Source organism: Capricornis sumatraensis, chromosome 10, assembly GCF_032405125.1.
Source record: "Capricornis sumatraensis isolate serow.1 chromosome 10, serow.2, whole genome shotgun sequence".
Lineage (NCBI taxonomy): Eukaryota > Metazoa > Chordata > Mammalia > Artiodactyla > Bovidae > Capricornis > Capricornis sumatraensis.
This window is the reverse complement of record NC_091078.1, coordinates 20,183,129-20,197,986: the sequence shown is the minus strand read 5'-3', so window position 1 is coordinate 20,197,986 and position 14,858 is coordinate 20,183,129. Positions and strand designations below refer to the sequence as shown.

General features: G+C 40.5%; 2 protein-coding genes and 1 non-coding gene across 5 annotated transcripts in view; 2 read left to right on the top strand and 1 right to left on the bottom strand.

Moving 5' to 3' along the window:
• STOX1 (storkhead box 1) overlaps positions 1-6,493 on the top strand; it is a 64,834-nt gene extending 58,341 nt beyond the window's left edge. Inside the window, exons 3-4 of one of the 3 annotated variants that reach the window (XM_068982947.1) lie at positions 1,343-3,677; positions 6,346-6,493. In XM_068982947.1, the coding sequence (XP_068839048.1) occupies positions 1,343-3,677; positions 6,346-6,493 (2,483 nt within the window). The remainder of the gene's footprint in view (positions 1-1,342; positions 3,678-6,345) is intronic. The other 2 variants (XM_068982948.1, XM_068982949.1) reach the window with 2 other exon arrangements.
• TRNAM-CAU (transfer RNA methionine (anticodon CAU)) lies at positions 4,380-4,452 on the bottom strand. The gene has a single exon. It is a non-coding gene; the product is annotated as a tRNA-Met (tRNA).
• A 7,070-nt stretch (positions 6,494-13,563) lies between the features above and the next one.
• The window catches only part of DDX50 (DExD-box helicase 50), a 32,417-nt gene continuing 31,122 nt past the window's right edge, over positions 13,564-14,858 (top strand). The window contains exon 1 of the mRNA XM_068981619.1: positions 13,564-13,684. Within this exon, the coding sequence (XP_068837720.1) occupies positions 13,595-13,684 (90 nt within the window). The 5' untranslated portion in view covers positions 13,564-13,594. The remainder of the gene's footprint in view (positions 13,685-14,858) is intronic.

Genomic DNA, 14,858 nt, shown 5'->3' with positions numbered 1-14,858 from the left:
GTCTTAAAGACTGTATCTACCACAGAGGTCCCTGCCTATTCTTAAATTGCAACTTCTATCATTTATAGTTTCTCATGGACTCTTCATATATTGTATTTGAATATATGTAACCTTTTAAAGCAACAAATTGGATCATTCTATGCTTTCTTTCTGGGCTTCCCAGGTAGCACAGTGGTAAAGAATCCGCGGGCCAACCCAGGAGAGGCAAGATGTGGGATTCAATCCCTGAGGTCGGGAAGATCCCCTGGAGTAGGAAATGGCAACCCACTCCAGTATTCTTGCCTGGAAAATCCCATGGACAGAGGAGCCTGGCGGGCTACAGTCCATGGGGTCACCAAGAATGGACACCACCTGAGCAACTGAGCACACACATATACACATTCTTTGTACACCTTTTCTTTTTAAAGTTAAAGACAGATTTTTTAATGTCTTTCTGTTGAAGCATATATCGATCTCATTCTTTTCATAGCTACAGGATATCCCAAATGCACAGTTACACAAGACTATTTTTCATTTTCCCATTATAAAATATGCATATTGTAGAAAAGTCCAGAAATATAGAAAGGTAATCACTTATAGTACCACTGCCCAAACAAAGGGCTTCCCAGGTGGTGCTAGTAGTAAAGAATTCTCCTGCCAATACAGGAGGCATAAGAGATGTGGAGAAAGAGGGCATGGGAGTCCATTCCAGTATTCTTGCCTGGATAATCCCACATGCAGGAGTCTGCCAGGCCATCGTCCGTAGGGTCATAGGAGTCGGACGTGACTGAAGGGACTGAGGGACTGAGCGTGCACTCGAAGGAAACCAATATTAACAGGCTGATGTATTTTCTTCCAGTGTTACACTTTTAAAACATTGTTTTCACAACCTAAATATAATTTTGAACCCTGCTATTTGGAAAGGAAATGTCTTTAAAATTGTTACCTTCCTTTTTTGAAAAACTACCATAATCCAGATGTTAGGTGGTTACCTAACATCTTACCCAAGCACAGACTGATTTTCATTTTTTCTTTGGATTCTTACTAAGATTTAACTATGAGGCTGTGGTTTTCAAAAATTTCTATGTTTGCTCTCAAGAAGTCTTTCCTTAATCAAAATTTAAATTTGTAATGAGATCATTTAACTTGGGGTTTCTGTTTGAGGGAACTCATTTTTTTCCCCTCTACTTAATTGGTAACCTACCCATATAGCTTTGTGTAGACCAAATTATATTCCTATTATTCAATTGAACTATCATTTTTAATGCTTTTTTGACATTTTAATTACATATATTACTTGGTTCACTCATTAAAAATATTTCTTATTCAGAATCTATCAGGGTAAAATTCTTGTTTGTTTTAGGCATTGCAATTCCATCTCGAGATATTCTTTATACCACTCTGGGAACTCTCATTAAAGAAAGGAAGATTTATCATACTGGAGAAGGATACTTCATCGTTACTCCTCAGACTTACTTCATCACAAATACAACCCCCCAAGAAAATAAGAGAGTTCTGTCAGATGAAAATTCCCAGATGCCAACTTCCATTACGTATCTGGTGAACGTGGAGGGCTGTGCAGAGTTAGCCAAAGAAAATGCAGCCCCCATTTCCCATTGTCGTTCTTGCCGGTGTTTCCATGATGTGTGCACTCAGGATGTACAGGAACCACCAGCTGCTGTAGAAGTGACCAGCAAAGGGCAGAAAGGTCTTGTGGAATCCAAGTCTTTGGTGCACAGTCAAGCAGTTTCAGTGTCTGAGGAGAATCACGTCTGTGAGAGTAGCAAACCTTTACCACACACAAAAGACAGAGAAAAAGTCAAGAAGTTTGGCTTTAACCTCTTCTGGCGCAATATATCCAGAAAGGAGAAGTCCAGAATAAAGCTCAGCAGTTTCTCTGCCCAGTTCCCACCAGAAGAATGGCCCGTCCGAGATGAAGACAACATGGACAATATCCCTCGAGACATTGAACATGAGATAATCAAACGAATTAATCCCATTCTGACTGTTGACAACTTAATCAAACATACTGTCCTGATGCAAAAGTATGAAGAACAGAAAAAATATAATAGCCAGGGTACATCCACTGATATGCTGACACTCAGATATAAGTATTCTTCAAAAGTGGGAGTTAAGAAAAGACAAGGCTGGTCTGTAAAGCCTCGAAGGCAGGGTCATTTGCATAGGGACAGACACAAAGCCAGGGGTCAGGGAAGTGGGCCTCAGCCGGGAAATGTTAGACTGGAGAAACACCCCAAGCTCCCTGCTACACAGCCTACCTCCACAAATGAAGCAGTACTTCAGAACCCACTTGGTGAGAATCCATCAGTACTAGGTCCCCATTTGATTTACAAAAAGCAAATCAGTAATCCTTTCCAGGGTTTGGCTCCCCGAGGGAGCCCAATAACCAAAGGGCACAAAATCCAGAAGACCAGTGATTTGGAACCCAATCAGACTGGACCAAAGGGAAAGCCTGTCGAAAGGTCAAGGTCTTTGGTTTCCTCAAGAATCTTTGAGAGTGAGGCCAAACAGCTATATGGTGAACAATGTAATGATATACTGAGAGAAGAATCCACTTATGTGAATCACTCTACTGTCAAATCTATCAGCGATGATTTTAGAGACCACCTCTTAAATTACTCTCAATGTAATGGTTTGCAAAATGGTAGTAAATGCTGTTCCTTCAGGGAGAGCATGTTGAGATGCGATGTGTATGGTGGAGAAAATGAGGCAGTCCCTGAAGTCTCAAGGAAGAGTTATTCTCATTTTGACAAATTAGAAGAGACAGAAGAGACACAGCATGTCCTGCCATCTGGAGGGTCCTCTTCTTTAGACCAGGCATCCTCTGCTTGTAGATTAGTTGACAATACAATACACCAGTTCCAAAATCTTGGTCTTTTAGATTACCCAACAGGTGCAAAACATTTGAGACAAACTGAGAGACAAGACCGAGACTCTAAAGAAACTCTGATGGGAAAGGCACGTGTCCAAGAAGCACAGACTGTGTGTCTAGAAAATGAAGGGCTTTCTGATGATGACCAGGCCTTGTATCAGAATGAAGTGGAAGATGAAGATGGGGCCTGCAGTTCACTCTATCTGGACGAGGATGACTTTTCTGAGAATGACGACTTAATTCAAATGCTGCCTGACAACATTCAGTTTTCCTTTCCAGAGGGAAACAAGTGGAATCATTTAGGAAAACAGAAGGTGACAGAAAGGCCTCTGACTGAGTACGACAGCAACATACAGAGGTTTGAGCCTCAGGTGCTTAAGGGAAATGAACATTACAAGCTCACTAACCCTGGTGAAAGCCAAAAACCCAACCTTTCTGCTGAAAACTGTATCCTCAATTTAGGAATCCAGTGTGGTTTTAACTATGAGGAGGAACCCAGTGTAGCTGAACGTGTACAGACCTCAGCCCCTGATGATGGAAGTGTGTTTGATTACTGCAGTGCAGAGAGAGCCACTGCTGAGGCCGAAGCCCTACAAGGCTCTGTTGGTGATTCAGGAAAGAAACCAGGTAGCCGGAGTCAGAGTGCTCAGAGTCAGGAAATGAGAAAACAGTTCACACACAAGTTGGAGCTCTTCAACACTTCGCATATGCCAGCGTTGGCTCAGGATGTCCAACCTGAATGCAGTCACTTGGAAGGAGCAGAAACCCAGAGCCTGACAGGGGATAGTGGGATAGATTCTCCACGGTAAGTGCACGCATAAGTGACCAGCCACTAAGCCACGGGAATTATTAAAATCAAGGGCATATTGAGTTAACTAGCGGGAGGCTCCTGCATAAACCTTTTATAATAATGCAGTTCTGCCCGCCTTTACTGAGTCAATTATATGAAGTTATAATGAAACTCTTACACAATAGGATAGAGTTCATTTTTAATATGAACCAAGATTTGACTGTTCCACTGTTCCACTACTAAAATCTTAAGTTATTTCTAAAGATAGGAAGGAACTACCATAAACCAAGCACTTCCTGAAGTGAAGGTTGGATATTATCACTTAATACTTGGTTCTGTACAATATGAGATAGAGATGTAGCTATTTTCCATGAATCTTTTCCACACCAATTTGTTTAAATAACATTGCTCAGAGTAGAAACATAAAAGTAGTTTGGTCATAATAGAATAGTTCAGAAATACTGAAAAGTATTTTTTCTCTTTCTTTGTGGCCTTGTCATGGAGAATGTGGGATCTTAGCTCTCCAACCAGGAACTGAACTGGCATGGAACAGGAATAGACCTCCAGGGAAGTCCCTGAAATTATTTTTATTTTATTTTTTATTTTTTAAATATTTATTTATTTATTTGGCTACACCAGGTCTTAATTGCAGCATGTGGGATCTTCAGTCTTCATTGCAGCATACAGGATTTTTTAGTTGCAGCATGTGGGATCTAGTTCCCTGACCAGGGCTTGAACAGGGGCCCTCTGCATTATGAGTGCAGAGTCTTAGCCACTGGACCACCAGGGAAGTCCCTGAAATTATTTTTAAAAGACACCTATAATCACTCTAACATCTAAATATTTTAAAAATCCTTTTTACATTTGGCGTATTTATAACACTTCTATCTGAACGTATTGATCTGTATATTTTGTCTGTTGAACTCACACTATAGTTACTATTTTGCATGTTGCTTTTTCAATAGAATATAATGAACATTTCCATGTTATTAGTTTTCTAAAAAATCATCTTAAAATTTGGTGTATATATATATATATATGTTTTATTATTAAATAAAATCGTGTACCTCATTTTGAAACAGTAAAGTAATACAGAAAGGTAAAACTAGAAGTCTCCATTTCCCAGCCTTTTCCATTCCTATTCCAAGGAGGTGACCCAAATATTCTTAGCAGTTTGGCATATATCTTTCAGACTTTTTCCCATGCATTTACAACTATAATTATTTTCTAACAACAGATTGTACAGAGCTGTGGCTTTCTTTTTTCACTTAACGTATCATGGATATTTTGTAATCAATACATATATATCCAGCTCATTTTTAAAAATGGCTACTTAGTATTATATTATGTGGACTCTTGTTATTTATATAACCATTATTTTCCTTCCTTTGACATTTCAATTATTCCCAATTTTTTGCTTTAATAACTCAATCTGTAGTAAATTGTTGTTATATAAATGTTTGCAGACATTCTTGATTATAACTTTGGCTGAATTCCTGGGAGTCTGCATTTTTTAAACATATGTACTTTATTGGGGAACAATATCCAAGATCTTTCCGCTTGAATAGTTTATATTGTTAAAGTATCAAAACATGCTGTCTTTGAGGTAAACAATGGTGGTGTGAACCAGTAACCTATGGGGTACCCTTTTTTTCTCTCTCTGGTGAAAACAAAAACAAAACCAAAAACAAACCCAAAACAGAGAGGAGAAATTGACATGCAATTGAGAATTTTTTTACACAGGTTATTAGTTCCCCTACCCTGGGATCTAACCCATGCCCCCTGCTGCAGAAGCATGAAGTCTCAACTACTGGACCACCAAGGAAGGAAGTCTCTGAGAAACTGCATTTTAAAAAATTGCTTATAATGTGGTTTTCTGCAAAGACTTTTTATAACTATAATCATTAAAGACACTTATAGAAAAAGAGAGGGGAAATAACATTTGGATATCAATTATGTGCTATAATTGTTATGAAGATTAGGGAGACAAAGATGAACAAGATGTTGTTGCTGCCTATAGGAAGCTTACAACTTAGTCAAAAAGACCAACAAATGAACAAACACCAAAGTGCGAACTCTTCATAACTGTCAAAGAGATGTGGAATTAAGAGTGATGTGTGGGAAAGACACATTTGAGACATCTCAATGTAATAGACAAGAGAGGGAGAGGAGGCAAGGTGGGAGAAGGGACTGTCAAAAGCAAAATGCCAAACCAATAATGTGCGTTGGCTGAAGCAAGGCAGGTATGTTGAATAAGGGACTAACATAGCATACAGCCCTTAGGAAAGAATCATTGTCAATATGAAAAATATTATAGTTGTCTTTTCTCTACCATATGACTTTTCAAAAAAGAAACAAATTACACAAGAAGATATTGGTCACTGCATTTGTATAGAAGAGTTTTTCAGGGAACTTACTATTTCTGACTAGAATATACTTGATACTAGGTCTAAGAACAGATATTTAGAAAATGTGAACTTCTCAGCAGCTGTCAAATAATTGAATTGCTTTTGGAAACCCTTTAAAATGTAAAAGAGTACTTTAGAGTTTTAAAGGTTAACTTACTTTATAAGTTAGTTCCTGTTAGTAAATGTACTGCTTCAAAGAGTACCAAATGAAGATATAATGCCTTGGTTAGAAACCCTTTTAAGGGCAATAATTCTGTTATTTTTAATATCTTTAGGACACAGAGTCTGGCATCTAATAATTCAGTCATTTTGGATGGACTAAAAAGAAGACAAAATTTACTGCAGAATTTTGAAGGCACAAAGAGCGGTCAAACACTTACATCCAGCTCCTTACTACAACTCACTCCAGTGATAAATGTTTAATTCTTATTTTTTTGGAAACTCTTGTAAAAATGCATAGCATTAATATAGAGTGTTTTAATCAACTGAGTTTATAAGAATTCTCTAAAGCCAAACATATATATTATTAATCTCATTACATATTTTGTTGTAGTTAACTGGCTTTTTCCCTTTTTTGACACTGATTTTTTTGAAGCTTATTATAAATTTATTGGGGGTATATAGATTGTTTACAATAAAAAAAATGGGATAATTGCTCTCCTAATTAAATATAATTAAGTTGACTATCAGACAGACATTTTATTAGTTTTTCAAATACATAAGATGCTAATTTACTACCCAGTAGTGAATTTCTGTACTCACATCAATGCTGAGTATTTACGGTAAGTGGATCTCACCAGATTTCAACACATAACTCTAGAAAACAGTGTTTTAGGTGCATAGATAATTTGTTTGCAACTAAAGTCTTTTATCATCAGAAAGAATTTGTATAGATGTACTGAGTACTGATACTTTGCAACAAGAGTTCCTTCTATCCAGTCATTGCTGCCAGGGATATTCTCTGTGACCAGCTTTAACATGAGGAAATGGCTCTACACTGTAATTGAATGACAATATCCAAAATACCTGTGGCAGTAGGCATATGGCTCAACTGTTTCTCTGGCTTCTCCCCATGTTTGAGGCTCTCCATAAAATGGCTGTGAGGAGTCAGGATGCTTTCAATGGTGGAGATAGAAGGGAAGCAGGATGGCTTGTGAGTAAAAGGGAGATTCTGAATTAAGAGATTTAGAGAAAAGGTGGAAGATGGCTGATAGATAATTTTCTACATTTGATCCTTTTTGTTCATCATAATACCTATGTAGCCTCACCAGAATTTTTTCTACCAGGTCTTTTCAGACCAAGTAGTAGAATGGTCAGTTCTTTCGGGTTTAGGAAACACATGGGGCAGTCAAGACTGGTTTTGGCGTGTTGGGTAGATGATAATGCTGACTTTCAGTTGAGGGGGTGTTTCTTGTTAGGGACCAAACGATGGTCTCTAGGACCGGAGTCATGTTTACCAGAAAGAGACAGGATATGCGCTCATCCTGCCTGGCCAATCATGTAACGCCAGCTACTCCTGTAACTGAGACAAAGAACTGCCTGTATATAAGCCGCCATACTCCTTTGTTCGGGGCTCTTGTCAGATTCCCTTGTGTGGGATGAGACTTGGGCCCTAGCGCACTAGGAATAAACAAACTCCCTTCTTGAGTTTGCAATACTGTGGTGGACTTGCTCTCTCGGTCGGTTCGGAGATACGGGCTCGGAGCATAACATTTCTTCTAAGAGGTTTCTAAGGATTGTCAAGGATGTTTGAATAGAGACTACTTTCCAGCTCTCACCATCCAGGTAACAGCAAAGGCCAGAATGATGAAGCTCAGCGCTGTGGGGAGCTGCCTCCAGGCCCTGTGAGAGTGCAGAGGATCTGAGACCAGACGCGCCCCTGTTTCACTGTGGTTGGATCACTCACTCCTGACAGTTGGTTTTCGTGGCTCTGACCAATCTACCATGGCATTCCAAGATTAACTGTGGTCACTGGGATATTCAAAAAACCCTGAGTAAAGTACCATAGGTTATCTGGATAGAAAAGCCCTGTGGGGGAGGCAAAGATTTAGGGGGTCTTACAGCTTGGAGTCAGCACCAGTGAATGGAAGTTAAGAGAAGAAAAAAAATTCAGCTCATTATGAAGAACTTATTAGATAAAACTATCTGAAGATGAAGTAGGCAACTCTGTAAACAAATGAACTTCCCACCATTTAGGACATTCAAGCAGAGGCTTGGTGATCCCTTGACGGGTATGCTGTAGAGGTATTTTCAGTACTTTTCTTAAAAGCATGACAGAACTGGACGATTTTGAAGATTCTTTCCACCAGTAGAGTGAAGGTTATATAAAAATATATCCAATTTTTTAAAAAAGGGGAAAAAAAGATTCACTGAGGGTCTTGTGAAATACTGAACTCACTCAAAATGCCCAAGTACTGCTTCCAGGTCTCCATGTCTGCACTTTCCCTACCAATCCTTGGTAAAAGGAGTACCGACTACTCTTCTTTGATCTTGGGCCTGGACAATTGTCTTAATACAGTGGGGAATCCAAAGTCTTTCGTGACTCTGGCCACATCTAGGGACCAATGAAATCTATCTAGTTTTTTCAGATACATTTGATACTCTCTAAATGTATTAAAGGAAGCCTATTATGAAACCAGTAAACCTGCCTTCTGTAAAACACAACATATCCACAGATATTAAAGTTGAGTGTACATGTTCTTAAATTCTTGTTTGGGAGATTATTCTCTACAATGGGTGACTTGAATTTATTTTCCCACTATTAATTTTTGTGTGTGGAAATTTTGCTTAATGATTTTCTTTCCCACTTCTATCTGTTTGCTGAGAGAAAACCATTCTCTTGAAATAGTGTCGGTGACCTGAGTTTAGGAGTCACATGAGTTTAAATCATAATTCCAATCCTTCATAGCTGTATGATGGAGAAAGTTACCAAGCTTCTCTAATTCATTTTTTCTCATCTGTAAAGGAAGATAGTAATGATATATACCTTATAAGAATTGTAAGATTTGAGAATAATCTATTTAAAGTGCCCAAAGCAGGAGGCACCTAACATTGTTACAAATATATGTGTGTATTTTTGTATATTTATTCACAAAACTCATCTATACTTGGCCCATTATAGAGGTCTCTTGTTTTTGCCAGGTTGTCTGGAAATCCTCCATTTAGAGATTCAGTCCTTCAAGATTATAGAAAAGTATCATTAACCAAAATCCAGACATTCCTGGGCAAGGTATTATGCTTTTGGCTAACAAGTTTTCGGTTAATTTCTTATGCTATAAATAGGAATAAAATATGCAAAGCATGGGCTTATTGTGGCTTGTCATATAATGTGAGATCACATTCTTCTTCTTCCTCTTTCATCTGGGATCTCAGACCCCTCAAAATCCTCAGAGTAGCTGGCTTCTGTAAACAATTTTCAATATTTAAATAATCCTAATAGAAACTGTACATACCCTTTGCCTAACTCCTTGTTAACTGAAATATCAGTTTCTTTGCCAGTGGCTAAACTTACACCTACTCAGTAATGCAACCCTATCACATGCTGGTGTGACATTGTTAAGCTTCATTTGTATCTCATTCTTATATTAGAATAATCATGAATCAATTATTACTAAATGCAGTTTAGCAGACAGAATGTTTCACAGTGTCAGTTCCATGAGGAAGAGTAGAAAGAGCCATAGCAGAGAAAAAACTGGGATCAACTGCATTTTGAGAGTCCATCCTACAGTTACCTGAGAAAGCTTTCAAGGAAGGGGAAGAGAGACTAATGCCTAAAAGGAGTGTGGGAGAGATATGAGGGTCATGAGACAAGAATGGCCAAAGGATATATTAAAAAGAAACTCATGACTATCTTGCTGGCTTCTACAGATCTTTGTCTCACTTGAAATCTTAGAAATTTGTTCCCTTTTCAGTAGTGAAAGTCACTTAGTTGTGCTTTGTGACCCCATGGCCTGTCCATGGAATTCTCCAGGCCAGAATACTGGGGTGGGTAACCATTCCTTTTTCCAGGGGATCTTCCCAACCCAGGGATTGCACCCAGGTCTCCCCACATTGCAGGTGGATTCTTTAGCAGCTGAACCACCAGGGAAGCCCAAGAATACTGGAGTGGGTAGCCTATCCCTTCTCCAGCGGATCTTCCCGACCCAGGAATTGAACTGTGGTCTCTGGCATTGCAGTGGGTTAGCAGTAGCTATTCCATTTCTTGGGGAATGGTGCCCTCTTCTGAAGAAACTGAGTGATTTACTCAGTTTGATTGAAACTTTGATTCAAAGCTTGTACAAAGTAATTGACTAAAGAAACAGACCTTCTTCCTAAGGTTAAACCTTTAAAAAGCTTTCCCAAATAATTTGAATTATGAGCTAGATACATATAGAAGTTATACATGTGCTAAATAAATATGTTCAAGGCTGTCTCCTTGCCAACACTGTCAAAACCTGAAGCTAAAAGAAATACAAGTACCTCTGTACATCATCTCCGTTGTATTGTTATATCAGGGGATCCCCCCAATTCCTTGAACTATCAGCAGGAGAGGCATTTTGCCCCTATTTTACTAACAAAAAGCCAGGTTTTACAGCTGGCCAAGGTCATGTGGCTAGCAAGGGTAGAAACCACCTTTTCTTGTTCCCTCTTTCATTTTCTCCTTAGTACTCTCCTCAACCTCTGCCTTCAACATCTCTTGACCCATTTGTAGCTGCCCCTTAAACTGTTTCCATGTCCTAACATTTTAAAATGGCGGTTCAATTCCTCACATAATCTTGACATGAAGATGGCAAAATGGTTCTTTTTACCTTCTACTTTCTAACTATGAAATAAAAATAAAAATCTAGCCCACTAAGGTTTGAGAAAGACCAGAGAGGCAGGTTTATAATCATCTTGTTTTTATAGAGTTTAATGAGCCAAAACCAAGGCAAGGAAAATCTTATGGAATGTCACAACAGAGCAACAGATGAGGCATTTCAACTCTCAAATTTTGAGAAATTGTATCAGGAACTCTGGCAAAATATTTGGAAAACAAAGATGTTCTAGTAATACCACGTTTTGAGTTACTTGTACATTTTAATTATTCATTCTACCCCCTTTGTGTTCCCCCCAATAAATTTCATCATCTATATAAATCTTTTGAGACTTACAGGGACCAAATATGAAAAAATGAATTATCCATTCCATCATCTCCATTCCTAGCGTTTTTGTTTGATGCCCACTGAGAATACATGTAGTGGTACTCCAATTTTTTTCAGCTAAGCCACACTTTAGTCAAGTTATTCATGACTCAGTTTAATTTCCCCACCGTTGCCCTCTCCACCTGACACAGACAGCAGTCAGAGTTTTGATTCAATGAGTTTGGTGCTTAGAATGTAGGGTTTGTAGAGTGTCCCAAATCATAGAAGGTCATTCTAAAAAATACTAATATACTTATTAGTCTCTTGCCTAGGGAGTCTCAAACAGTCTAGTCCTTTTTCAGACCTGTTGTGTGACCTCCAACATAACAATAAATGCCAAAAATAGTTGAGGCACTAAAGCTCTTCAACTATAACATAATAACAGCTATTCCTATGATTATCCCAATTTTGTACATGTGACATTCTTAGACACATCCACTCCTGTGTTTCTATGCACATCATACCTTGTTGTATGGCTACAAAGACTTCACAGTGGTAGAATTGGGAGTGGGTCTGAGTGGGACATAAAGGTTTTAGAACAGCACCAGTCTAGAGATGCATAGCTATTATGATTTAGGGAGAGACAAGGATTTTTTCACCATCAACTGAACACCCCATTTTTTCACAGTACTGAATCCATAAGGTCACTTTAGTTAAACGTATAGCCCCTGATTTCAGGCCAACCCATAATTATACAGAAGACCTGTAGCAATCACAGATTTATGTTTGGTGTTTCAGTTATTCAAGACGAATAATCAAACTCTAGGAGGTGTCAGTTCAGTTCAGATGCTGTTTTGTCCAACTCTTTGGAGAATTGTAGCAAACTGAAATGTTGCCAAGACTTAAATTTGATACTCATGTTACAAAGCTGGTGTGCTAGACATTGTCAAGAGGTTTGCGAGTACCCCTGCACCTACATCTCAATTTGTTCTCCACTCAAGAGTAGCTAGCTTGATGAGATCATGAAGAGATAAAAAGAAAGGGGCTGTGAAAAGAAAGTCAAAAACAAGCTAGCACCAGTAAGAAAAGATATATGCCAAAGAGCCCTTTGTATTATCAAAAGGTTTCCAGTTTTGTTCAAGGTTGTAACTCACGGTCAGTTAATAACCATAAGTAAAATCCTTTTATCCATTGCAAATACATAAGCTTTCGAAGACATTTTAGGCTTTCTTTCCTAGATTTCTCCAGATTTTCCCTATTATTCATTTTATGTTTTATGGGAACATCTTTCCCAAAACGTTTGGTAAACTCAAAGCTTTCAGGTTGGTGTGGCAGAGAAAGCAATGATCTGGGATTCAGGAGATGAGCTCTCTAGTCCTCATTGTGCCACTGACAGTGTGACTTAAACCAAATTAATCCTCTTCAGGGGGTTGTGTGCTGAGTCGTTCGGTCGTGTCCCACTCTTTGCGACACATGGACTGCAGCCCGCCAGGCTCCTCTGTCCATCGGTATTCTCCAAGCAAGAATACTGGAGTGGGTTGCCATGCCCTCCTCCAGGGGACTTTCCCAACCCAGGGATCGAATCCGGGTCTCCCGCATTGCAGATGGATTCTTTACCGACTGAATCACCAGGGAAGTCCCTTACAGTGTTAAGTCTCCTCTACTGTCAAGTGAGTAGGGTGGGAAGGGCCTAAAATGAACAAAGGATTAACTTCACAGCTAAAACTTTGAGGGAAGGTTGCTCGGACCTGGCCTTCACCCCAAGCCCACCTACTCCGTTGCAGACCCCACGACGCCCCTTCCCATCAACGCTAGGTGGCTGGCTTCGCGCGTAGCCGTTAAACGTTAACGCCTCACTCCGCAATGGGCGGGCCCGAGGCCAGCAGCTTCCGGCGGCGAAAAGCAACGGGACGCGTGGCGTTCGCTTAGCTCTCGCACGGGCATGTCCTCCTTCCAGCCAGTCGCGCCTGTGAGCCACGCTCTACCGCCTTTGGGGTTCTCCCCAACGCCTGCACTGCACGCTGGGAAGCTCCAAGTTATCTCCCCTGTGCTGCGGCGAATTGTTCGGAGTGGGGGATGGGGAGAGAAAGCGGAAAAAAAATGCTGGACGTCTTATGCTAATCAGTTCGCGTATCCTTTATGGAGATTGGCCAGGGTTTTACTCTAGAAGCCAATTATTTCAGAATAAGGGTGGGTCAGTCGAGACTCTTCGCATTGATTGGCTGGGAGACGGCGTCGCAAGGAAGGAGTTTAAACTGGGAGTATCCGGGATTATTTTCCCCCGCCGTGCGATGCGTGTTCCGGAAGTGACGCACTGCCTTGGCCTGGAGGCCGTCCAGCCCCCGCTTCCTTTCACGCTGTCGCTGCCTGTAGGTGGTTGTGGCCACGGTGCCCAGAGGGAGGCGGCAGCAAGCGGTGGAGGCGAATGATGCCTGGGAAACTCCTCTGGGGGGACATTATGGAGCTGGAGGCACCCTTGGAGGAGACCGAGAGCCAGAGGAAGGAGAGGCAAAAGGTGCGCTGAGGATGGGCCGCGCCTCCTGGGCAGCGCCGGCTTGGGCGGGGAGGGAAGTCTCCCTGATGGTCTGTCACCAACCGGGCCGGAGCATCCGAGGGCCTCTCCTCGCGCCGGCCTCGTTCCTGGGAGGTCGCTCTGGAGCCATTCCAACCTCCACATCCCCAGCCGGAGAAGGGCAGCACTGGGCTTTGGCCCAGCCTCCCGTGGTCCCCCAGTCCTTCCCGTCGGCGCCTAAGAGATGGGCAGACTCAAGTTCTCATCGCGGAATCAATTCTTTCTTCTTCTTAAGCAGCGAGGCCTGTCGTTTGGTTCTCGTTGGCCGTCTTAGAAGATGATTTAAGAAAAACGATTGCCTTGAATATGTGTAACTTCTCCGTCATCCTGTCCTGTATGCGAGAATCTTGGGGAAAGCGATCTTAGCTTTACAAACCTCGATAACGGGTCAGTAGAGGATTGAGGAAAAGTGTTACAGCGAACATTGCCAGGATTTGGCTGATAGAGATCATGTGGGTTATTATTATTTTTGTTGCTGTCTTGCTATTATTATTAATAGTCTTTTCTCATAGTGTTCTCATTCAATTCACAAATATTTATTGAGCCTAATTTATACCAGACTCTTTGCTGGGCACCAAGAAGGTCCCTGCCCTCAAGGAGTCCGTTAGAAGAGTTGCAGAGACTTCCCGCCCCACTTCTCAAGAGACTTAGAGAAAAGGAAACAGAGCTTTGGAGGGTAAGGAAGCAGTATTTGAAGCCGGACACTTGACCAAAGAATGAAAATATTCTGCATAGTTCCAGAGAGCCAAACCTACCCTTCTGACCTTGTCAACAAGGTAGACCTGCAATTCCAGCCAAGCAGTTATTTATTTATTTATTTTTTATTGTGGTAAAATACATGTACCATAAAATTTACATTTACTTTTTAAAATTAATTAATTTTTTTTTTTTGGCTGCCCTGGCATGTGGGATCTAGTTTCCCAACCAGGAGTTGAACCAGGGTTCCTTGTGTTGAGAGCATTGAGTCTTAGCAACTGGACCACCAGGGAAATCCCTTTTTAAAGTATATAGTTTTGTAGCAGTAAGTACAGTCACATTTGTTTGCAGACATCATCTTCATTGATCGCCAAAACTTTTCATTCTCCCAAACTGAAGCTCTGTGCCCATTAAACATCAA